At 41.4% G+C, this 24,351-nt stretch overlaps 1 protein-coding gene across 1 annotated transcript in view; it reads right to left on the reverse strand.

Moving 5' to 3' along the window:
* itfg1 (integrin alpha FG-GAP repeat containing 1) overlaps nt 1-24,351 on the reverse strand; it is a 171,127-nt gene that overhangs the window by 28,101 nt on the left and 118,675 nt on the right. The window contains exons 13-14 of the mRNA XM_046032525.1: nt 17,811-17,854; nt 15,192-15,270 (exon numbers count right to left, since the gene is read on the reverse strand). Coding sequence (XP_045888481.1) covers nt 15,192-15,270; nt 17,811-17,854 — 123 coding nt within the window. The remainder of the gene's footprint in view (nt 1-15,191; nt 15,271-17,810; nt 17,855-24,351) is intronic.

Consider the following 24,351-nt stretch of genomic DNA (forward strand, 5'->3'; position numbering starts at 1 on the left):
GTGTGTCGGAAGCCTGCAGCTGTTTTTCATGTTGCTTTCTGTGGAAATTCAGGTACGTATAACGTTACTACAGTGCAGTGGTTAGTTGTGGAAAGCCATTCTGCTCCGCACCAGCGCGCGTGTGTGAGTGTGTGTGCGTGCGTGCGCTGCTGCGGTATGTAAATTGACTTGATAGACGTGCCCTGAAGGTGATGATATAGCTACGTCTGAAAAACACACGGTTTAACTACAATAAAGAGTTTGCTTGGCAATGTTGACTAGCAAGCATCAGCTAGCTTCATCTCTCTTAAAATTATATAATGGCAATGAAAAAAGCAATCATGTTGAGCCCCAACATATTGCCGCGGTGGAAATTACTTTACCGCCACAGCCCTAGCTCTATTCAAGTCCAAAAAGTTTTTTTTTTTATAAAAGGCCGGTATCACAAGTAGGCCTTAAAGGACTTTCCATAGAACAATCCTATATAAACCCTACTCATCATCAATCACAAATCACACAATTAAATAAGGTCAATAACAATTTAGGTAAAACATGAAACAGAGCTAAAATAAGCATATTTGACCCTCAGTACATGCAAAGAAACCATGAAGAAAAACAATGTAAGAAACTCTGAACCAAATCACTCTGGGATCCTCACCAGAACATCTGAGTTTGCAATAGGCACTGGGATTATAAAAAAAAAAAAAAAAAAGAAAAAAGAAAAAATCAGATAAAATAAAAACAATGAAATGGAGAGTAATGTGGACAGTGATTCCGAAACAAGAAGACAGGTAAGCCAAGAAGGAACATGATGCAGCGAGAAACTGGACTTGAAACTGGCTGATGTCCAGAGAAATTAGGGCATCAAAGAACAAGTATTACATGTCAGTGTAAAGCTCAAACAAAACTAAAATGAAACAACCAAAACTCAAGCTTTCTTACCAGTCCTGCTTTCTTTACACTCACACGAGAAGTGTGGAAATGAAGTCTCAAAATGGGAGGTGGGGGTGTAAGGGTACCACAGTCATTTGAGAGCTTTAAGTTTTCAGTTTTGGTACTGAGCAATCTCATCTATGAATACCCCAATTCCTTTTACCTACTTCTGTTTTTATTATAAACCATGAAGTGGCCTTTTATGGTAATGCCATGTCTTGTTGTTGATATCCACCAATCAAATGCCAGACAGAATAACAGGGCACTTACTGCCCCACAGAAGAAAGAGCAGGAGTGTTACAAATTGTTGCTTTGAGATGGATCCAGCAGGGGAAGCCCTTTTAAATCAATCCACTGGCACTCAGTGCTTCCGACTGAACCCGGTCCACAGGCTGGACAGAACAGGATTTTTGAGGGGATTGGACCTTTAAGCCAGTCTTGGTTTGATATTTTTGACAGACTGCTGCTCTCTGTCAGTAGGCAAGAGGTAGGTGGCTTGCACTCTACCACTCAGACGGATGGAGTGTGCGTGTGTGTGTGTGTCTGATGGAGGATCAAGCAGGGTTACATTGCAGGCAGGGAGCCTGGCTTAGCATCTGCTAAGCGGTGTGTGTGCGAGTGTGCGCGCGTGAGTGCGTAAACTGGCTAGGAAACGTGGCCATGGCTGGAGCAAAGCCATTTCACAACATGGGGAGGCTGGCAAAGTGTATTATGCAGAGAGGTGTATTGGAGTGTCTGCCTTTTGTGTGTGTATGTGTGTGTGTGTCTGTGTGTGATTTTGTCCTATCTTACTATGGCAGCGCAAGTAAAGGCCTTGGCAGGGAATGCCACCCTGTACACATGACTGACAGCCTACAATCCATCTCTTAGAAGACAAAGCGGATTCAAAGCAGCAGGCCTTAGTGTGTGTGTGTGTGTGTGTGTGTGTGTGTACATCTGTGTGTACTCCTTTTCAGAAAGTTCCAAACACACACGCACACACACACACACACAATGTGCATCACATTAAACGAGCTAGTGTTCCAAAGCGCAGCCAATGATACGAACAAGGAAACACACAGACACAAACACACACCTGAAAGTAAATGAGATTTCTACAAAACATTTACATTTACTCATTTGGCAGACGCTTTTATCCAAAGCGACTTACATTTGAGGAACAACATAGAAGCATCAATAAAGCATCAACACAGCACGAGATCTACAAGTAATAATAGATAACTAGTAAGAGCTAATAGCACGTATGGCATCAATGGGGTAAATACCTAGGGAAAGAGTAAGAGTAAACAAACTAGTGCAATCAATCCAAGAGAACTGTAAGGAGACAGAAGAAGAGCACAGGAAGTGCATGTTAAAAGTTAGGGGTTAGAGGTGTTATAAGAGGAAGTGTTCTCAGAAGAGATGAGTTTTCAAGAGCTTCTTGAAGTTAGAGAGGGACGCCCCTGCTCTGATGGCGTGTGGTAGCTCGTTCCACCATCGTGGTGTCACAGATGAGAACAGCCAGGACTGAGATTGCTCTGTGTGTAGTGATGGCAGAGCCAGGCGACGTTTGTTGGAGGAGCATAGTGGCCTAGATGGAAAGTAGTAGTTTAGGTAGATGGGTGCGGTCAGTAGTTACTCTGTATTCAAGCATTTAGGGCTGTGCCATTTGACTAAAAACTCATATCCCGATATTTCATATCCCAATAACAATACGAATAGATTTTAGTTTTTTTGTAAATTAAAAGAAATTTCATGAGTTACTGTTGTAATTTCCAACAGTTATACTTATGCAATTCAGAAGAAATCCAATACCATGACAGTAGAGGTTGGTAGGTTAGCAAACTGTGGCTAACTTAAGCAAGGATTATACTTTCCGCGTCTGTGAGTATGCGAGAGTCCGCGTGACGAAAAAATTGTCATCAGAGCGGGTACGCGTAGGGTCTATGTGGACGTCCGCGGGCCTCCTGTTTTTTGTGTCCGCGCGGCGACTAGCGTTACCAGGTGGGGTACGTGTCGGTGGGGTCTGCAGCTGTCCGTGTCCGCTCCCGAGTATATTCCAGGCTTTACTGTTGAAGCAAAGCTAACATTTGAGGATGAGATGGTCCCAGAGCAGCACAGCAGCTCCAGACTGCGATATGCACAGCACTCCTGCTGCTATAGCTAACATCACAACAGCATGAACTAGAAAGTAAACTGAATGTCCTTGGGCAAGTCATTAAATGTTACCTGACACACACGTCTGGAACTGCTGGAATAGTGTTGTGTGGCTCAACAGACTTCTCTCTTTGGCATGAGCTCCTCCTTTTTGCTTGCATGGTCTGATTCCTCCTGTTCAGTATTACCCAGTTTGTTAATTCTGAATGCAGATTTCTTCTCTGCAACAACAGCGTGTGTGGAAGAACGGACCAGGAGAAGTTAATTTCAAGTTGGATATTAGTTTTACGTTTGGTCCAAAATCCAACTGAAAACTAACTTCACCACAGTGCAAAGCGCCGTTCCCTTGTGGAAATATGGCAAAGTGTGGAAATTTCGACACAACATAATAAAAGATGGAGCATAATTGTAAACGACAGACATTTTTCTATCTTCAAATGATAGATATTGTCATATCGCACAGCCCTACAAGCATTAGTGACTTCAATTTGATTCGGGAGGTCACGGGTAGCCAGTGGAGGCTGATCAAAAACCAGACGTGCTGCTGCATTCGGAACCGTTTGGAGGGGTTTCACCGCACAAGCTGGAAGACCCACTAGCAGAGCACTGCAATAGTCCAGGCGAGAGATAACCATGGCTTATACCCATAAGCTGGGTGGCGTACTGAGTGAGGTAGGAGCTGATTTTTCTTATGTTGTATAGAGCTAATTGGCACGCCCAAGAGACAGCAGCAATATGGTCTGAAAAATTGGTCATCAATCATGACACCCAAGTTTCTTACCACCCTGGCCGGAGTGATGGTTGAGGAGTAAATTTGTAGTGTGATGTTATGGTGGATAGATTGCTTGGCTGGAATGACCATGAGTTCTGTCTTAGAGAGGTTTAGTTGAAGGTGGCACGCTTTCATCCATGCAGATATGTGCGAGAGGAAGTCTGTGATCCGGGCCAAGACGGTGCGGTCGTCTGGCGGGAAGGATAGGTAGAGTTTTGGATCGTCGATATAGCAGTAGTAAGAGAAGCCGTGCGAGCGAATGATTGACCCAAGTGAGGTAGTGTGAACTGAGAAGAGATGGGGCCTTAGCACCAGGACTTGGGGCACCCCTGTGGAGAGTCAGTGAGAGCAGGACAATTGCCACGACACACTGTAGAAACACCCAGAGAGGTAGGAGTGCTTTGCCTGAGTTGCACATTAAAGAGAGTGTGGAAAGCAGGATCATGTGATTGACTGTGTCAAAGGCAGCTGGTAGGTAAAGTGGGATAAGATTTGAGGACTGGGCTGCAGCTTTAGCTGACCTTAGGGCTTCTGTCACCGAAAACAGAGCCGTTTCAGTTGAGTGGCCACTCTTTAAACCGGACTGATATGGATCTAGGTCATTCCATAAGAGGAGGGCTTTTCGAGTAGAGGTGTAACACGAGCACTTTCGAAAGCAGCTGGGAAGGTTCCCGAACCCGGAGAAGTATTTATCACACACGGTAGGAGATTGGTAGGAATCAGGTCCAGTGGGCATGTAGTGGGATGGCTACGGGCTAGGAGTTCTGATTACTCCTCTCACGTAGAGCGAGGTGTAAACGAGGAGAGTGCATGAGGTTATAGCCCGACTAGGAGACAGGGAAGAAAGAAAAACAAAATACACAGAATGACGGGAAGAAGCTACTCTTCCCCATCTGAGCATTTAATTTATTTCTATTAGGGCTGACCCCCAATAGTTGAAGATTGGATGCTTCAATGGGTGGAGCCTGATTCGACTGCCAATATCACAGTCAAAGCATCGCAGCGAAACGAGGGTCATGCCATTTTGGCGATGTGGGGGTGCTCAACATCTGATTTTACATAGAACTACCAGTTTTCTCCCAATAGGTTAATATACTGCCTATTACAATACACATTTCAACATATAATGCTGTAAATAAAAAAAATGAGAAAAGAAAAAAAGCTTTTAATAAATTTTTAAAGTGTGTGAATAAAATCCTGAATTGTAACCCTAACCCTTAAGGAACGGGGCATCAGTATGCATTGTGTGTGTGAGTGTGTAGTGGCAGATGAACTTGTTGTAGAGACGGAGCCTTAACTTCTCCGTTGTTGTGCAGAGTTGTCCGCACCTCGCAAGACGTTCGGATCATTTATCACCATTGATTATCCACACAAAGAATATACATAGTTTTTAAATAGTACTTGAAATAGACCCGCGAGGTGCATGCAAATACAAATACTCGTAATTGCTGTTTTAATGCCAGTGAAAACAAACTATACAGACTCTAGTTTAAACTGAGAGAGCTAAAATAGGTGAGAGTGGTTATTTGATTAACAATGAATCATAGGGTAAAAACATTTCTAGCGTCTAGCCTTCTAAAATATAATTCTGACCTTAAAATGCTGTGTTTTGTAAATTTATGACTTTAAGACCAGTGTTTCCCATACATTGATGCACAGCATATGCACATTCAATTATTTTAGACATAGCAGTGTGGAATATGGATTTAGGATATGTTAATTCCATTTTACCTATAGTGTTTTGTAGTGCAAGTGTTCTACGTGCTTGGTGAAAATTTGAATTATCCTCGGATCATCGTTGCTTAATTTATTCCTCTCAGTAGAATGTTAGATAGCGAGGAAAAACTTTACTACCTTGTGGGCGACAAAAAGTGGGAAACAGAGAGAAAAAAGACAGACAGGGACAGAGAGGACATGGATGCCTCTGAGGGAGCTACAACATGTTAATGTGTGCGTATGTGTGTGTGTCCATCAGCCAAGGTCTTCTGACACATATCTAATGAAAAACCTCGTCCTGTCTGGAGGTTTTACCGCCCCTGGGCAGGCATGCAGAGTGACAATGTGACGACTAGTGTCACTCTGACACAGAGTCAAGTGTGTGTGTGGATACAGAAGGAAATATGCATTTTGAGACAATAAAAAATACAACAAATGAAAGTAAATGAGGAATCTTAAGATAAAACATTATGTAAAATACAAGCGTTAAAAGTGACAACAGACTATCTGCAAATCTTCACATGATCCCACAAATTCATCAAGGAAGGAAATATGATCATAAACATAATTGGCTTGCAGTGCAGACACTCGTTCTCTCTCTCACACACTCACTCACTCCCCAGGGCTTCAAAACAGAAAGAAAATTGTGTTTTAAAAGAAATTCCTAGTGCCTGTCGCTATAGAAACCATTTGCTCCCCTGATGGCGATAAAAGGAGCAAATTGCAGAGATGGAGGGTGGAGCCATGAGGGATAGAAGTGCACACGCACACACACACATGCACACAGCCTGCCTTGCCTGGAGAGCCCCCCTCAGTGCTCATACAATGGATCTGGAAAAATGTGTGTATACTCTATCTGTCCTGTATGTGAGAGTGTGCATATGTGCGCGGTGAAATCCCGAAGGACCCTCGGGGCTTTATAGTTGTTCTGTCCTTATCACCACCCAGCTTTACACTGCCTCTCAAACATGATAGCACTGCAGCATGTTGACACCTGCGCCCAGATGACGGCCGAAATGACACTGTCTGTGTGTGTGTGAGCGAGAGAACCTAAAGACAGCTATCATCACCCTAGCTTGCCCTTAATAAAACAAAATAGAAATACCAGGTTCACTACAGACTACAGTGTTTCAGAGATAAAACGCCAGCAACAACTGAAACCACAAAGCAATAGAAGATAATGAAAATCCAAAGAAAAAAAGATATACAAGTCAGATAAAATAAAAACTAAATTAAATATTCCAAATGTGCAAGTTTAGAAACTTGGAAGTTAAATAAATTATTTCATACTGTAAACTTTAAGTTTTTTTTTTACAGCATAATGAGCTGCACACTTGCTCATATAAGAGCATGACCTAGTGTTTCTGCATTTTCTACTTTGGAGAAAACTGAGTGAGATTCAACGCAATGCAGTGTCATTTGTAATGACACCTGGTTACTGCGAGACTGGCAGGAGGAGAAGAAACAAAGAACATTTCCCCAGCGAATGTTGGGTGTATTTGAAAATATTTCCGTATTTACAGTTAAACTCATTTACTTCAAACTTCAAACAAAATGATGTGGTGAAAAAGTGACTTCATGAAGTTGAGCTCACCATGAAAGATGTTTTGACTAAAAGTCTACAAACATGCTTGCGGCTCTGTGAGGCTGTACTTAAAGCAGCATTATGTAAGAATTTGTATTTTTTTCTAACTTGGATCCCCTACAGTTTCTGAGTGCAATTCACTTTTACACCACTCTCGTACTGAGGTGATTTACAGCGGATTCAACCAGGACTCTGGTCTGGATCATATCTCATGGAGAAAATATTTTCTGCTGTTCCCTCTGATGTCCTTTAGCTGCTCTGCCTAGACTCTGTGATTTACAGAGTTTCCTGATGGACAGATAGCTTTACATGTTGTTAAAGTAACTGTTAACTGCTGCTTAGCTGCTGTTGGAGTGGGGGGCAGCTAGAGTTGGCAGTAGTTGCTAGTTATTTTGTTTTTCCAACCTAATTCTTGTCTCATTTCTGGTCTGATAAACTCATCACTGCTTCACATCTCTATTTTCCAAGCTACTGTAGCTGTCATATATCGCGGTACCCATGTGAGCACTGAGAATACAGAGACAGCTTCTTCTTACCTGAAGACCTATAGTTATTTGTGTGCGATGTAGTTTTACTCTCTGTGCTTAGTTACATTAAGACACATACAAGCATACGGTTAAACCCTAGGATGTTTGGAGACTGACAGATCAACAGCTATGCAGGCACCGGTGACAAATAAATGTCTCTTGACAATTTATAGTATCTAGAAATTGGCTGCAGAGGAGAGAGATAACAGGGTGAGCAGAGAAACAGAAAAGAGGCAGATGAAAGAGGAGTGCTGGAGGATGGATGCGGAGGAGAAAAAATATGAGGGAAGAGGAGAAAGAAGGTGAAGGAGCAAGAAACAGTGAAGAGAAAAAGCATGCTAAGCCTGATCAATAGTCATTTTCCATGTCTGCATGGAGGCTTATCTCTGCACTCATTTTTTTCCCTTCCACTCCCAGTATTTCTTCCTCTCCACTTCTGCTCTTCTCTTCCCATCACCTATCTTTCTCTTTTGTTCCACCCTAATTTTCACTCCTCTCATTTTCTCTATGTAACTGTACTCTATGCTTTCAGCTCTCTCCTCTGCACCCTCTCATTTTCTCCCCTTTTTTTTTATTTCTCTCATCCACCTACTCTCCTACCTTACTCCAATATTGTGAATTCTCCCTGTGTGCTCCAAGCCTATCTTCCAAATGCTGTGCAATAAAATGGTTTGAGAATAGGGCAACACTCACTGACCTGATGAGGTCTCTGAGAGCAGGGGTATACCGTCTGTTGCCATAGATCAGTATGACATCAAGTGCAATAGGCTTGCTTTTACGACTCTGCTTGAGGCATCAGCATGATGTAGCAAAAAGCAACGTGAATGGATTCAAGTGAATATATAGGTTAACACAACTGAGCACACGACTTACACACAACTTGAATTCAGCAAGTTGGTTTGGATCTTCTAAATGTCTAAAAGGTGAAGATATGATAAGTATGTTTGTGGATGAGATGCTTCAGATGAATGTGTGTTTTAAAGGTAGTGCATGTACAGTGTGTGTGTGTTCGTGTGTGTCTGAGCGAGCCGTTGCTAATCCCCTGAACTCATTAGCCTAATTGGACAGTCTGCAGAGAGCTCCACATTGATCTGGGCCTGTTATGATTCTCCTCCCTATGAGCCCTCACTTTTTTCTCCCTCTGACCTCTCTCTTCCTGTCACTTCACTCTAAAATGTCCTCCCTCTCTTCCTTTCCCCTCTGTTCCCTCTTTATGCATAATAATCTCTGCCACCATTGACACACTCGTCCCATCTGGACACAGTTAACTACTCCGGAGTAGTTGCCATTCTTTCTTTATGACTGTTGGTGTCGCTTTGCATTCTGTTTCAATTTGCAGCTTGGTGGCACTAACAGCCAAATGTGTTGGGTTCAAAGAAGCAATGGCGCGGCTGTTGGCATGAACAAGAGCTGGATATCCATCCAAATTATTATGGAAGTTACTTATGGGATAAATGATGGACTGAATTAACAAAACTCAAAGTTGTACACTTCATTTCACAAAAAGACTGATAAGCTCCTTTAAGGAAATTCTGATTTATCTTACCGTACAACAACTGACACATCTATGAGAGGCTTTCAATACTACGAAAAGCTGTTCATGAAATAATCGTCTTCCACAACAAGGACAAGCTGTGCATACTGCTGATTACTGTTGTGATCCACCATAAGCCAGTAATTTAGAACACAAACAAAATACATTTGTTTGTCTTCAGGTATAACTGGCGACACCAGTTGGTTGGGGTCCAAACAGCTGATGCCACTCATAACCACAGACACACAGGCCCCAATGCAATTTGTCTAGAGATTCACAGAAGAATGAAATCTGTTTTGGAAATGTAAAATGAAATTGTTGACATCTGGATGATTTCTTGTTGAGCTAAAAAAAAACATTCCCAAATTACACTGTTCAAAACATTAGTTAAAGCCATGTCAAAACTACCGCTTTAAAGAGTCTCGGGATCCAGACACAGAACGAAATGTACTGGTGGAGTGGACAAAATGTCAAGACTCTTCACATGAACTAGGTGAATCGACTGGAAATTGGATAACTTCATTAAAAATCCTTTTGGTTTAAACATAAATAATTATAAATATTCAGACTCATTATCTTTTGATGTCTTCCTACAGTATAAAAAAATGCAAGACAGTCAAAATCAGTGGCCTCTCGTCGTTTATGCTGCTGTCTAAAGATAAATGGTCTTGGGTGTGTCTGGAACCCAGAGGGAAACACAGTGCAGTGTTTATCCTTCTCAGTGCCTCTGAGAGTGTCCATAGTGAGGGAGAAAGTGAGAGAGGAATAAAAAGGTTGTTAATGAATAACTTCTTCTATTCATCTCCACCACCCCACCTGTCTCACGCTCTTCCTGTCTCAGCAGGAGTTTGTTGATAATGAGGTGTGGTGTTGTCAGAATCACAGCCTATGCTCATCCATCCAACCTGCTTAGTAAGGGGCATGGCACACCACTGTCTGGTACGTCCACACACACACAAGGTCATACAGACACAGATGTCAGCGTGTGCATGCATGCACATGCAGAACACATATGGACACACAGTACACACGGACTGAAGAATACGTACAAGCTTAGGAAAATACATTAACACACTGTATGAATGTCCTACACACCCACACACACAGAAAAGAGTTACCTTGTGAGTGCTGCAGTTGACCTTTACTTGTCAGATAAAAGGGTGACATTATCACTGTAATATGCCTGAGTGTGTGTATATATATACAGAAGGTACTTTTAAGTGTCAGCGGTGTCTCTCTCAGATATCTTACCAGACTAAGATTACTCTACCTCTGCTCCTCTCTTCATCCTACCAGCTCCTGAACTCCTCTGACCAACTTGCCTTGTATTCTTTCCCCATTTATCTCTCTCTCTCGCTTCTAGTTACACACTGTTATTTCCATCATACCTCGTTCAATCGCTCCCCCTTCTTCCTCTTTTTCTACAGGAACTCCGGTGATATACTGTGCCTTCTCGGCCTCCGTCTCCGTCTCTCAGCATATTATAATCTCTTCTTTCCTCTCCGCTCCCTCTCCCTTTCAGGAGGGTGAAGGGTAAGTGAAGATCGTTGGGCCCCAGTGGAGAGGCCCAGACATCGTGTCTGTGTGTGTGTGTGTGTGAGTGTGAGTTTGTGTGCGCCCCATCATTGCTCATCTCTGGCAGCCTGGCTGGCTGTTCCCCGAGCTACAAGCTACAGAATAAATACACTTTAAATCACCACACACTCTCTCTCACACACACACAAAAGCAGCCTGCTCCCTGGCAGCACTTTGCTGCTGTTAAATGAGGGGTCTGGGGAGTTGTGTGGGCAAAGCCTTTGGCTACTCTCGCTCTCTTCCTCTCTCTCTGCACTCCTGTCAAACACACATTGGAAAAATACGCCAAAGTTCAGATGGGCAGACTGTAATACACCAAGATATTCTAATGTTAAATTAATGGGATTCTGCTTACTGGACATACCAAACCAGGAATATAAAGGCTCTGTCTTGGGATCCAGAGACAGAAAGAGATGTACTGGTGGAGTGGACAAAATGTCAAGACTCTTCACATGAATGACTGGATCGAGGAGAAAAATAGTATAACTTTATTTAAATCTTTTTTGTGTGTGTGGAATTTTTGAGTTGCAAGAAACATAGATGACCTGTTACAAAGTTCCCTGAGGACAATCAAAAAAGGGGATTTGCAGTTAAATGACTTCAACCCAACTAGTATCAAAGTCCACCCACTCGGCAGCCATCTTGGTAACGCCTCCGGGCAGTTATTTTGGACTAACAATCAAATCAAACCTATCTAAATGAATGGGGAGATAGCCATAACTGCCCTTTCACTGGTCACTGGGACATAAAAACTGCATGTATAGAATCAGCAGTAAAATCTCATAGACGGTTTGATGACTTCTCCCCAAAATAAGGTTTAAAAAGTGTTTTTCCCCACCGGTTTTACTTCTACTACGCATGTGCAGTAGTAGTGACACATGCGTAGTAGACCATTCTGTCAGTGGAACCACACGATTGGCTTAAATATGTTTCCCATCTCGGCGGTTGGCTTTCTGGTGGGAGAGGCGGAATATCCGCCATCTTTGGCATTACAGACTCTCTCTATAGAGTTGTATTTAGGATAGTTAAAGTGGCGTGTCTCCTCTACAAAACGTCTCTGCTAGTATGCATCATCCCACTTCATTTCACCTCTCAGAATGCTTGGGAGGGATTTTCCTATTTTTGTGAGAAAAATTGGTTTTGCCAATTGATAATAATTTGGTTTCCAGATTTCCACATCCACTGTTAATGAAACGGTCTGTTTGGGGTTTATTAACATTAAATTAGCATTAATTATAGTCAGCTGTACTGATTGCCTGTATGCATTGTTGCCCCATCACCCCTCATGTCACATACCGTATGTATTGATCATATCTAGCAGAATACAAAACTGACTCAGATGCTGAATTGGACAAGCTAAATAAGTGCTCATTCGTTTTCCAGCTGTGACAACACACTGAGGGGCAATTTCTTGTTTTCGCATCCAGCAATTACAGAGGAACATTATCATTAATTTGGAGTTGTGTTTCTGGCCTCTTTATAATATTGGCCTCTTTAAGGCCAATAGTTACTCTCTTTTAGCTTTGACCTTAGTCCCTATTAACTCCGGAATCACTATAAAGCTCTGTAAAGCTGATTAGGAAAAGGTTTTGTCAACACCTTTGGGATGATTTGGAACGCAGACCGTCAGCCGGTCTACCTCACTAATGCTCTTGTGACTCAATGGGAGCAAATCTCTGAAGCCAGGTTCAAACAGTTTGTTAAAAGCCTTCCCACAAGAGTGGTAGATCCACCTACTTTTGGCCATTTAAGACTGCAAAGCCTTTAAAATGATCAGAAGCAGTAAAGTAAATGTTTACATGTGTAAACTAATTCCCTACATAAATAACTGCCTTTCTTAACTGCCTTTACTGGATCTTTTTCAGTGTCTCAATTTAGTATGAATTATAAAGTGTCACCGCCTCCACATTCAGTGGGATTCTATATCACTCTCCATTATCTCAGTGCAGTGTGGGCAGGTGGTGATAGCCCTCCCCCTTCATCCAATCTCCCCCACTCTCTACTGTTTCTCTCTATGCCCATTTCACTGCATATTTTAAACCAGTGGAGTGAGAGGGACTAGAACTGAGTTTTGTTATGGTTTAAGACAAGTAAATACAGCACAGGTGGTGTAAATATTTGTCCACTTAGTGTTTTGGGCTTGGACACAGAGCACCCAAGTGAATATTCTGCAGCCATTGGAAAAGCACTGTTGCGTAGCCAGGAGCTTATATCTGTCTAATGGTCGTGAAATAATAATGATGTTAGCCTGTGATCTGTCTACTCATTCTTTAAATATGTATATACTCCAAGTGTGCCAACAGATATATGAAACAATGAAATCTGACAAAGTGGGATTATTCTGCACACAGGAACACACACACGCACACACAGACTATATATATCCCTGACCCCAGGCTGTCAGCGCATCTTGTTCTCATCTAGCTCTGTGTCCTTCCCACAATGTAACATCAACTAGGTTAACTGCAGCTAATACAGCACAGCACTGCCGTCCTCAATGTCTCATCTTATCTTTCTATGGTCTGCCTCTCTCTACCTATGTATCTTTCTAGTCTTCCATAGAAAGGTAGTGTTCATCAGCCCCTAGGATTTCAGAAATTTCTCATCCTATGGAGACATGGTGATCCTACACATTACGACATAACAATCAATAAAAACTGGACTGACATTAATATTGAGCATAATTAAGAGTATGTGAGACGGTGAACTGTGACCAAAACCTCCTACCTACAATGTGGTACCTTGTGTATTCCTAAAAGTACACAACACAGCCAGATGTTGACAGGACTGTTTAACAACAACAACTAACAGGAGCAGCCCTTTGAGAAATACATGAAGTGGAGCTTTTTGAGACTGAAAATTCAAAAACTCAGACAATGATAGGAGTGTAACGAAACAATTAGCTCACGAGATGAGATGAGACACGATATTGTGTTCACGAGAACGAGACGGAACAAGATTTTAACACTGTTTAAGAAATTTTCAATGCTGAATTATATGAAAATTTTGAGAATTAAACACTTAATTTTGGGGCGCAGTTAGCTCAGTTGGTAGAGCACAGAGGTGATAAAAGAAACTAAGTAAAAACACTATTGATCAGGCAGAAATCTCACCACAAATCCACACAGGTTAACTTCGGCAGCTCCGATAAAGTACAGCTGACAGTCTCAAACAGAGCAAGGTTGCACCTCAGTTTTTACATGTTTATATTGCAAAACTCTACCAGCTATATTACCACTCGTTACAACTGTCTGGACTCACAGCGCGAGGTAGGTCCACTTTATTACGATCATGGTGTACGCCGGTGTCGCATCAGCGGGGCAGAAATGATTCACGCAGCGATTCAAGGTCATCAGTTATACATTTGTTTTTATCACTGCGTGAGAAAATTGATGTATGGCGTGACAGCATGTCAAAAGTGTCAAATAGGTGAGTCTCACAAGAGCCTTATTACTTCCAGTGATCTTGATCATCCGGTTCTAACTAGTTCCATACATAATCATTATTATCATCATCATCATCATCATCATCCCTTATAAACTTTATGTCAAAAAAGTGACAAATATAAAGAGGACAGCAGATAATTCACTGCTGCAAAACAAAGTAGCTTATATAGCTTTTAAAAAAGTAATGAAGGACGGAACGAAAGATCTTTACCTCAGACTTAAATGAGGAGAAAAATGAGGAAGCTAAAGCTTGTTGAGTGTTGCTTTACTGTGGAATAAACTTCAGAGGAAAAAGGGCCTCCAGTGTTTTGCAAGCTTTCACAGTATTTTTCTGTGAAACTATGAGAAAACTGTATCCCATAGACAGTGGCACTGCAATAACTCCAGGCTGAATATTTGATTGATTGTGCTGGTTAACTTGGATTCATCTTTTAAAACTCAATCCTGACAAGCAATAGTTGAATACTAATATTCCTGTAACAGTTTAACATCTAGATATGTTACAGCAGAGGTATAGAAAAAAAAAAAGTTATTCAGCACCTAACAAACTATAATTACTTTCAAATGTAGACAGAATAAATGTGAACCAGGCACACACTCCAGAAGCATCTGGAGTGAGCATTACAGCCTTATTAAGCAGATTCATTCTCCCTTCAGTTACCACAGTCTTTGAAAGGACCTTCTTTTTGCCTTTTCTTTAGCTGCCCTTTCTGCTTCAGCCTTTGTCTTTGAGGCAAAAAAAAAAAGAAGAAAAGCAAGAAAATAAAATCAATACGTCCCTCTTCTCATTCTCTGTTGTTTTAAAATCATCCAACACAAACTCTGTGGTGTTCAGCTAGACTAAAGACAGCTGTCATTGTTAGGAGGTTTAGTTATTAATAAACCTGACGTGGATGTATAAAAGCTCAGGCAACAACGTTTTCAGAAAAATAAATGCCTCTTTGGCTATTCTCTGTCTGATGTGGGAAAGAAATAAAAAAGTACTTACCAGAGGCATTTTTCAGGTAGCCGTTGGAGTCAACTGTGGTATACATGACGTAGGGACCTGGCTGGTTAACACCAAAAGGCTGCAAAAAAACACATGCAAACACAAATTAAAAAACAAACAAAAAGTGACAGCTTTTGACAAGTATTTTTCCACATCAGCTGTCTATCAGTGAAGGGCGAAAGACGACGGTGAAAGAGAAATACAGAAAGACGAGAGAGAGAGTGGGGAGAAGGACAGACAGGCATGGTGTAACCACAGTGACCTTGAGCAGTTTTGTTTTCATTAGGTGACACGCCAAATGTCTGACCTAGCTGGCTTGAATCTGATGGAGCGTAAACGAGTGTGACGGCTTCGTGTTGTGCTGTGCGGGTGGACACACAGGGGTCATATTATCTCTTCCTAAAGAAACGATCACAGCAAATGAAGAGATCCGTCGAGCCGTCCTCAGCTAATTGCGAGCCGATAACACATGCAAACATGTACAACGGCAAGAGAGACTTGGCCCTTTATGTTGTGACACTCGGGTGAGAGAGGAATAGAAATGAGGTCAAAAAAAGAAACAGAGAGAGATGCGAGAGCCACAGAGGAGCAGATTAGTGGGCTGAAAGAAAGACAGAGGAAGAGAGGTGTGACTAAGAAGAAGAGGAGCGGGAGAGTGAAATGAAAAGATAGAGGGGGTGATGGATGGGAGAGGAGAGGAGTAGAAACAGCCGCAAGCTCCACTCGTCTACTGCATTCATCATACCTTTCAGTTAGACAACAAGCGGGTGGAAGAGCAGACAGACAGAAAACCAAAACAACTCTAATACCAGCAGCCTCTTGTCGATGTCAAAGCTAATGTCTTTTGCAAAGGGCTTTCCACTGGTGAAAGGTTGTATAAGGAGCGTCACCGTGTTTCTGTCAGATTTCTCTGTCCATGTTTGCACATCATCATCAGACACGAGCTCTCTGGGATGGATAAAAGGAGTTTAAAGCTAACTGTTCCATACACTGATGGCTACAATTAACACAAAACGTAGCATTATAGTTCAAGAGCTCACGGTATGTTTTTAATGCAAAACCATAGACCCCATTCAGACAGAGGCTGGTCATGCGTCCTTGGTCTGTCTGTATGGGTCAAAGCAGCCGACCCTCCTTCACCACCCTCCTCCCAACCGTGGTCTAACTGGCGTTGCTACCAGAAACGGAAATTAAATTCAAAGAGACGTTTAAATTTAATTTAACCTATCTCCCCACAAAGATTGAGAGAGAGAAAGAGAAGGAAGGAGAGAGCGACATAGAAAGTGTGCATGAGTGGGCGATCAAGAAAGAAGGAGAGTGCACATGGACAGACAGAGATGACACTGAATCTCAACTTTTGACGTAATTCAGAGCAATTCTCAGGTTTATCAGTGAAATGTAAGCACTACACTGCATAATGGAGTCTCTGCTAACAGCAAGAAGCAGGAGACTCATGAATGGGTCCAACACTGGTTGAAAAATTTGGGTTCTTTACCCTTATGGAGGACAATTAGTGTCATTGCTTTGCCTGATCAGGATTTTAATAGCCATCAATGTGCTAATTTGATATTAGAATAGATGCCTTCTAAAGGAGTAATACAAAAGGTCATCTTTTGTTGTTACCTCTGTTGATGTGTTTTTTTTGATTGCTCTGAGTTTGGACATTGTGGTATCTGCATATATGTATTGATGCGGTTTTCATGACCAAGCTTTTGTTATCCAAACACATTTTAGAGCCACAAATGGAGCTTCGGGCCAAGTTGGGATCACGTTGAAAGACCTAACTTCACCTCGCAGAAGGTTGTTTGTGTCAAACGGATGAACACTGTCTGGCTGACACCTTCGACGCCTACAAGAAGGTAAACTACCAACGGCTAGCTGTTATTTTAAATTGATTAGTACAAGCCCAGTCTCAGCAGAGACTACAGCCGTCCAACAACAAGCAACAAACTTCAAAATATATTTACCAAGGACAGGAGATGGAAAACATGCGCGTGCACCAGGCATTTCTTTGCTCTTGTATTAAAAAATTCTTACACTGATATTTTATTGGAAAATGCAAACCACAAGGAAGAGCACGAGATTCAGTACAGTAAGCATGGGCTACTGACTTGTATTATGAAGGTCTGTTATAAAACGAATGAGGGTGGGTAGGGGTACAAACAGGTGGAAATCAAGTTCTGTTTCATCACATAAAAACAAAACTAATTTACTTTTGTTTCCATTTTTTTTGTAATTTATTTCCAGGCTGCACTAACAGATACGTACTTTACATATCAAGAGGAGCTTATACTGCCCTAGAGCTCAAAAACACATCACCCATTCAAATCCCCTTCCCTAATTTCCTGAATATAAAGTCGATCCTCCCCATAGACATGTAGTTTAGCCAGCAGTAGGGATATTACAGCCTATCTCTCTGTTCCTGCTGAAAAAAAAATGCTGAGTAGAGACTATGGAAGAATATAAAGATATATGCATGAAAGGGTAACGACTACAGACAATACACCCAGACAGACACATCTGGTCAGACTGATCAGACAGATAAGAAACTGTACTACTACACAATACTTTTTTTATGCTTTCAATAGAAAAGTGGACCAACACAGACAGATTTCTTACCTTGACATCTTCTGGACAGTCATTGGAGCAGAGGCCGCTGAGCACTGAGGAAGACAGAGGTGCCAAAGTTAGACATGTTGCTCGGCGTGTGTTACATGTCCAACACAATAACACACTCCGCTGTGGAACAAGTGTCATGTGCGATGGTGCTGTTGGTGTGCCCTAAGGGCCACTGTATCAACATGTATCAAACATCAAGTGGGTCAAACCCGCACAGAGAAATATATATTTTTCACATTTTCCACTGACAGCCAAAACATAAACATCTAATTCATATTAACCGTGCTCAAGTGTTCCTCGCATTCACATTTTATTTCATGCAATTTAACTGTGTGCCAGGTGAATATGGAGAAGACAGACAATCAAAGAAGGGAGGGTTATAAATAAATGAGAAACATAAAAAATAAATGTGAAAACTATAAACTCTGCGTGTGGCTGTATACGTGCATGCTAAGAGAGCATTTCACTCATTTGTGTGTACAAGCGGAGCGGGGACAAAATGCGCTGAATTTCTAATCAGTCATTAGAGAAGTGACTTTATTAGCATGCCAATAGGGTCTTGGGTCTAGGTTGCCTTGATTTGCCTGATGGGAGTCACACTGAAGCCCAATGTTTTGTTAATAACGTCTACACCTAGCGCTGTACTGAGCAGCAGCCAAACTCAATGTACATGTTCAAAGGGACCATCACAGTGCTCCGAGCTTGATCATGTAGAGAGAGTGGGTGGATCAGTGTGGTATTGGACTGGTCATCACTAACTCACCACAAACATGTTAATATTTACTGTACACACACCAATAACCCATCTGAACAAAGCTAAGCACTGTAAACGATCTGTACTTGTATAACGCTTTTATAGTCTTGTAACTAGGTTATGTTCAGTTATGTGAAGGCCCTTAAAAATAGGTTGCTGTACAGTAACGTGGAACAATGACAGGTGACCCTGAATCATGCACAAGTCACTTGACTTGTGGACTGTTCCCTGTTACATGATCTCCATTCAGCCATTCATTCAATCCCAATTTATTCGTGAATAGCTCTGTAATCACCTTGATTCCTCTATTCATTCTTCTCCATGGTTTAGAGTATTTATAGAACTGTGCAGCACACCATTAAGCATTAATGAATGACAATAATACATGAGTCTAAAGGGGAATTTAGACCTACTGGCACTGACAGTGTTTTCTGAAGCACTTATAGAGTGCTGTCTCAAAGAACAAATGTGTCACAAATTCACAACATCTCAGAGATGCTTGTGTCAATAAACAACCCACTCTCGGTCTCCCTCTCTCTCTCGCTCTTTTATTTTTTACACAAGTCTATGTTTGTTTCTACTGGCACACCTTATGAAGCAAAAGGAGCTGTTCATATCACACAAATGTTCAACTTCCTCTGCTGTATGTTGTGCACTTGTGAAGAATATCTATGACAATCAACCTCCAGTTTCACTACTTATACTGTATACTTATACTGTTTTCTAAATATCTCAACGACTACTGGATGAAAGGATGAATCCCATTGTCTTTGGTGAACACCTGATGTTTCCTTTAGTGCCAGCATGAGGTTTATATTTGTAACGCCATTAAATGTGAAAAGATATTCATGCTGCCCCTAATGAGGAACTGCAGTAACTTTGGGTCTCCCATACTTTTCATTTTGGCCCACCATCAGGTCAAACATGTAATATGTCCAACACTTTAGTTTATGACCACATACCTGCAAAACTAATGACATTCCCATCAGCCTCAGCTGTACTTTGCATTTAGTTCTTATCAGCAAATGTTAGCATACAAACCCGCTAAAGTAAGGTGGTGAACATTAGCACGTTGGCGTTGTTGTGAGCATGTTAGCATGCTGTTGTGAGCATGTTAGCATGCTCACAACAACTTAGCTGAAAGCAGCACTGCGCCCAAGTAAAGCATCACTGCAACTTGATTCTAAAATGACTGCTAGCACTGGATTATTCAAGTGTGACTAATTATGCCAATGTTGTATGCAAATGCCATAGTGGCCCAGGGTTGAGGACTGCACTGCACCATTTTCTGGTATTCTGATCACACTAAGTGGTAACCCTTCTGCCATCACTTTCTGTGAATAAACAAGAGGATTTTCTTCTTTTAAAACTTTGATTTAAAAAGAAATGGCGAACGTGTGGTAAAGGCAAATTTGCTGCTTTGAAGTTCACAATCTTATTAAGTATATGCCCGAAGCAGAATTTAGATGGCGCTCCCATCAAAGACAAACATGTGCTCCTTGACCCTAACTGACCACACTGCACATCAGCTGCTACTTAACATGCTGGTAAAACAGGCTTCAGTTAGAAATTTTAATTTTATGAGGAAAAAACACTTTTAACCTTCTAATTAAGGCCTTTATTTTTGCAGTAATTTATCATTGCTTTTCAAAGCATATTTACTAATCCCATGGGTATTCTAGAAAATGGTCAGTGGTTGTTTGTAACACGAGAGGGCTGCAAAATGTTTTCAAGTCAGAGATATCAAAAATGGCGTGCAGTGGCCACACACCATTCATCATTTAATGTGACTGTAAAAACTTCAATTATGTCTTTACATATTTACTCACCGTGGTAACGTAAGTGAGAGAGAAACCTTTAAAATGAATGCAGTAAGCTCCCAAAGCCCAAGGCTGTTTCTGGCTATAGAAATTGAGAAAAGTTGAATAAAGCTGAATGAAACTAAAACGGCATTAGGTTATTTGGCTCTGAAAAGATCAAAGCCTTTTAGGAGTGACTAAGTCTAGGCCTAATGCACCAATGTGTTCAGAATCCCTGCATGTAATTATACCACTCATCAACTCCACGCAAACAACACAACACATCAATACATCACAGACTATGGTCCAAAGTCATCTATGAAGGACACGATGATCAGTAAATCACAGGGATCAGATTATTCATTGCTTGTTTGAATTTCATGCTGTGGGTCAGACTACAGGCACCCCTGTTGCTGACACTGTCAATCAATAAGGCAGAGGGATTAGACTGTCATTTGTTTGAAGTCAGTCTCATTTTGGGAAAGAGAACCTTGGACATAGGACAAAGACTGTAGCAGGACTCAAAGCCACACCACCACCAGCTCACAGCACAGTTCTCAAACTAAAGAACATCCTCCCTTAAGGGCCAAGTTCAGCGTATTGCATTATTCTTTACAATTAATTTTCCAGCATACATACTATTCTCACACAGACCATTTTCACTTCAGCGGTTTTCTCTCGTTATGCTTGTGTGATTAACAGGCCAGCTAAGAATGAAATAAAGTGCGTAAAAATGCACTTCCCAGAGGAGCTACTGCATCTCTGTGGGCTACAGCACCAACTTTGAACTTGTGTCATTGTTAGTGTTAATCTGAGAGCGAATTTTAATTAAAATACATCCCGAGTAAGAGTGACGTGAAGTGTATCCTCAACTTAGAAAAGACCATGGAAGAGAGAAAAGATTTTGGTGCATTAAAGGATCAAGGAGAACAAATGATTTGCAGCTCGACTACAAATGTACTGTACGTCAGAAACTGTCAGGACTCTCTCTTATGGGGAAAAAAACTGAGACGAGGTGTTTACTGTCAATTTAAATGGACACATTCGAGAAGAATTGATGTGCATGGCAAAAACAAAATGTCAGATTTAAGTGACATTTTAATTTCCAGTGTCGATGTAATAAAGCTAAATCACACTGGGCACTCCACGGAAATAACACTGTCAGAGAACCCCTCGCCTCAAGCCAAACTCCTTTCTTCCTTCCCCCCCCCCCCCGTCAAAAACACAATAAAGTCCAAGTTCAAAAACAAAACAAGGAGCCACTTTTATTCAGAGGTCTTTACACAGCCACTGAAAAGTCTTGAACATAAGGTACACACGGTACATTAAGAATTTTATGACGCAAATTTACTGATGCATAAAGAGAAAGAGAGAGAGGAAACACATACACTGAATGCAGAAGGCTTTCACAACTCTCTCCAGGAAGTAGATGTGTCTGAGTCATGTGTATGTGTGTGCGTGTGTGTGTGAGGCAAGTTCGCCACTACATTTAGGAAGAGAGAGAGAGGAAGCTTGAATCTAGTGTTTCTTCTGTGAGGCCGCATTGTTCTCTATACTTCAATCCTTGGTTGACAAGTAACAAGTACATAACAGCTCCTCCATGGATAAAACAAGATTCCTGGAATAGCTCTCACACATCCTATGGGGAACAGAACTTGTCTCTTGCCAATACAACAGTCTTTCTCTCACACACACACACACACACTTACAGTACAGCACATACCGTCTCTTTGGGACTGAGCTAGCCTATTTTCTAGTGTAATATTAAGACTGATGGCAGCTCCTTCTCAGGACTAACCTAATCAAGTGGAGAATGAACTGGCCTGTGTACTCTGTGTGTGTGCGCATGTGCATGTGGTTTCATCATTGTGACAATGAGGCAGCTAGTGAGCACCCGCTTCATGAACACCGTGTGCAAATGTACATGCTCTTTTTCTGGTTTTAAGCGTCTTACTGAACAATCGCTAGTCTGCATGAGCAAAATGGCCCACGTGTGAGTGTGAGAAAAATAGGAATAGTATGTTTATGTCTAAATGAGAAAACATAAATCACATACACACAATGTTGCAACAGAAAAAAAAAGGTATTTTCCAGGCCTCCAGAAGGATCAGGAAGTTTATGCTTTGTATTAAAGAGTTGGGCTTTGATTTAGTTTAGTGGTTAAAATAGTTACATAAAAAGTAGACACTAAAATTATTAAGATTTAAGACTCTGTTTAGGGCTAGAACTAGAGTTATACTCCGTTTGAAGCCAGAAATAATATTTTTAAATAGAGTTTTTTAGTTTAGTTTTTTTCCACCGCCTTTAATTGCTGCAAAATTCTCACACATCCAGTCATTTATTCCTAGTAGGAATCCAGCTGCGTGGTTCTTAAACACTGCCAAATACACAGACAGAGTGCTGGTCTCCTGCTAGGAAATTAACATCCCCAAAGAAGGGATCAACTGGCCTGTGTGAGATACACTTAACTAGTGCATCCCAATTAGCTAGTTATTTTTTTCTAATCCAGACAGTTTAAAATATGCACTGGCCAGCCACAAACTGCGAGGGAGAACATTTGTTTTCCAAAAAAACTAGCTAACGACCAAGATGTCTCTGCGATGTCTCAGCATCTTGTTCTGTGGCAATTAAATCAGATGTGGTCAGAGCTCGTGGTGGGTGCCTCTGCCTAGGAAGAAATATTTGGCCGAAGCAAACACAGCACACTACTTGGATTTTTGGCTAGTGTAATGATTAGAGAAGTCAGGTTCTACGATCAGATGGACTTCTACCTTTGCTGAGTTTCAGCGACAGCTGCCAGGTAGCCGTATTTCAGATTTAACAATGAAGGAGCACTGATGGCTTTGGATGAAAATGCATCACTTTGTAATACACAGTAGTCTGCCATTATTGAAGGGGGGCCTCTGTGCTCTTAATCTGTGCTGCCAGTTTGTGGTCTGGGAAACTAGAAATTAGGTCATTTCTCACCACCACCAAGAACTTAATACTTATTGGTGTAGTGTGCTTTAGTGTTACAGTATTACTGCTGCTAGATGCCAGGTGTGTTTGTATCAAAGTTTCAGAAATGTAGGGACAAGACTGCCCTAAAAAATAACTTCTTAAAACTAATCATTGCATGTGTGCCCTAGACTCCTCAGATGGATGATGATGATATTAAATGCAGAGAATTAGCCTTTTATATTCTGTATGTAAGCCTTCCACTTCCACTGAGATTAATGTACTTTACATCTGAGGTGTTATTTGAGGCTGAGGTATTAACATTAACACAGCAATAATTTAACTTTCTAATGAATATCTGGCAAATGCTTGACATCTTGCAGAAAGTAAAACCTGAAAGGAGGTTTGAGATTCCATCGGTTACATAGGCAATTGACTTTTTAAATTTTTGCTAGAAAAATTCAACGATGAAGTATTTAAAGGTAAATTTAAAATACTAACCTGAATTTAAAATACTACCTTCCTCCTGACCTATTTTAATTATGTAAAGAAATAAGGAGGGTTGGGAATCAACAATAGGGGTGTCACGATTCTCCAAGACCACAACTGAATTTGTCTTTCGATTTAAACTTAAAAATAAAAAAATAAAACATGAGCTTGCAGATTTGTCTGTTTCCCACGCCATGGCATTGTTAGATTATTGAGTTTTCAGCTTTCAGTTACAAAACCAGATGAAGGGTCTTTGTGAACCTCTACTTCAGATGCATACACTATTTGACATGTCTGGTGTGTGACAGAGAGGTTGCATTTATTTGGTTGGATCATCACCTGTAATTACATCCTCACTGAAACTCTATAAAGAGATACTACAGGGAGCCATGGTAACCACATGCACACGTCACAATGCAGTCCTGTGCTGCTGGGTCAGCCAACGTCACATGCGCACACAAACAGATATACACATACATAAAAAGCAAAATGCGATGAGCAGATCTTGACGGGTGAACATGACATGCTGCGTCAGCGCTAGCCAAGCAGACACACGCTGTAC

Source organism: Micropterus dolomieu, linkage group LG20 (assembly GCF_021292245.1).
Source record: "Micropterus dolomieu isolate WLL.071019.BEF.003 ecotype Adirondacks linkage group LG20, ASM2129224v1, whole genome shotgun sequence".
Taxonomy (NCBI): Eukaryota; Metazoa; Chordata; class Actinopteri; order Centrarchiformes; family Centrarchidae; genus Micropterus; species Micropterus dolomieu.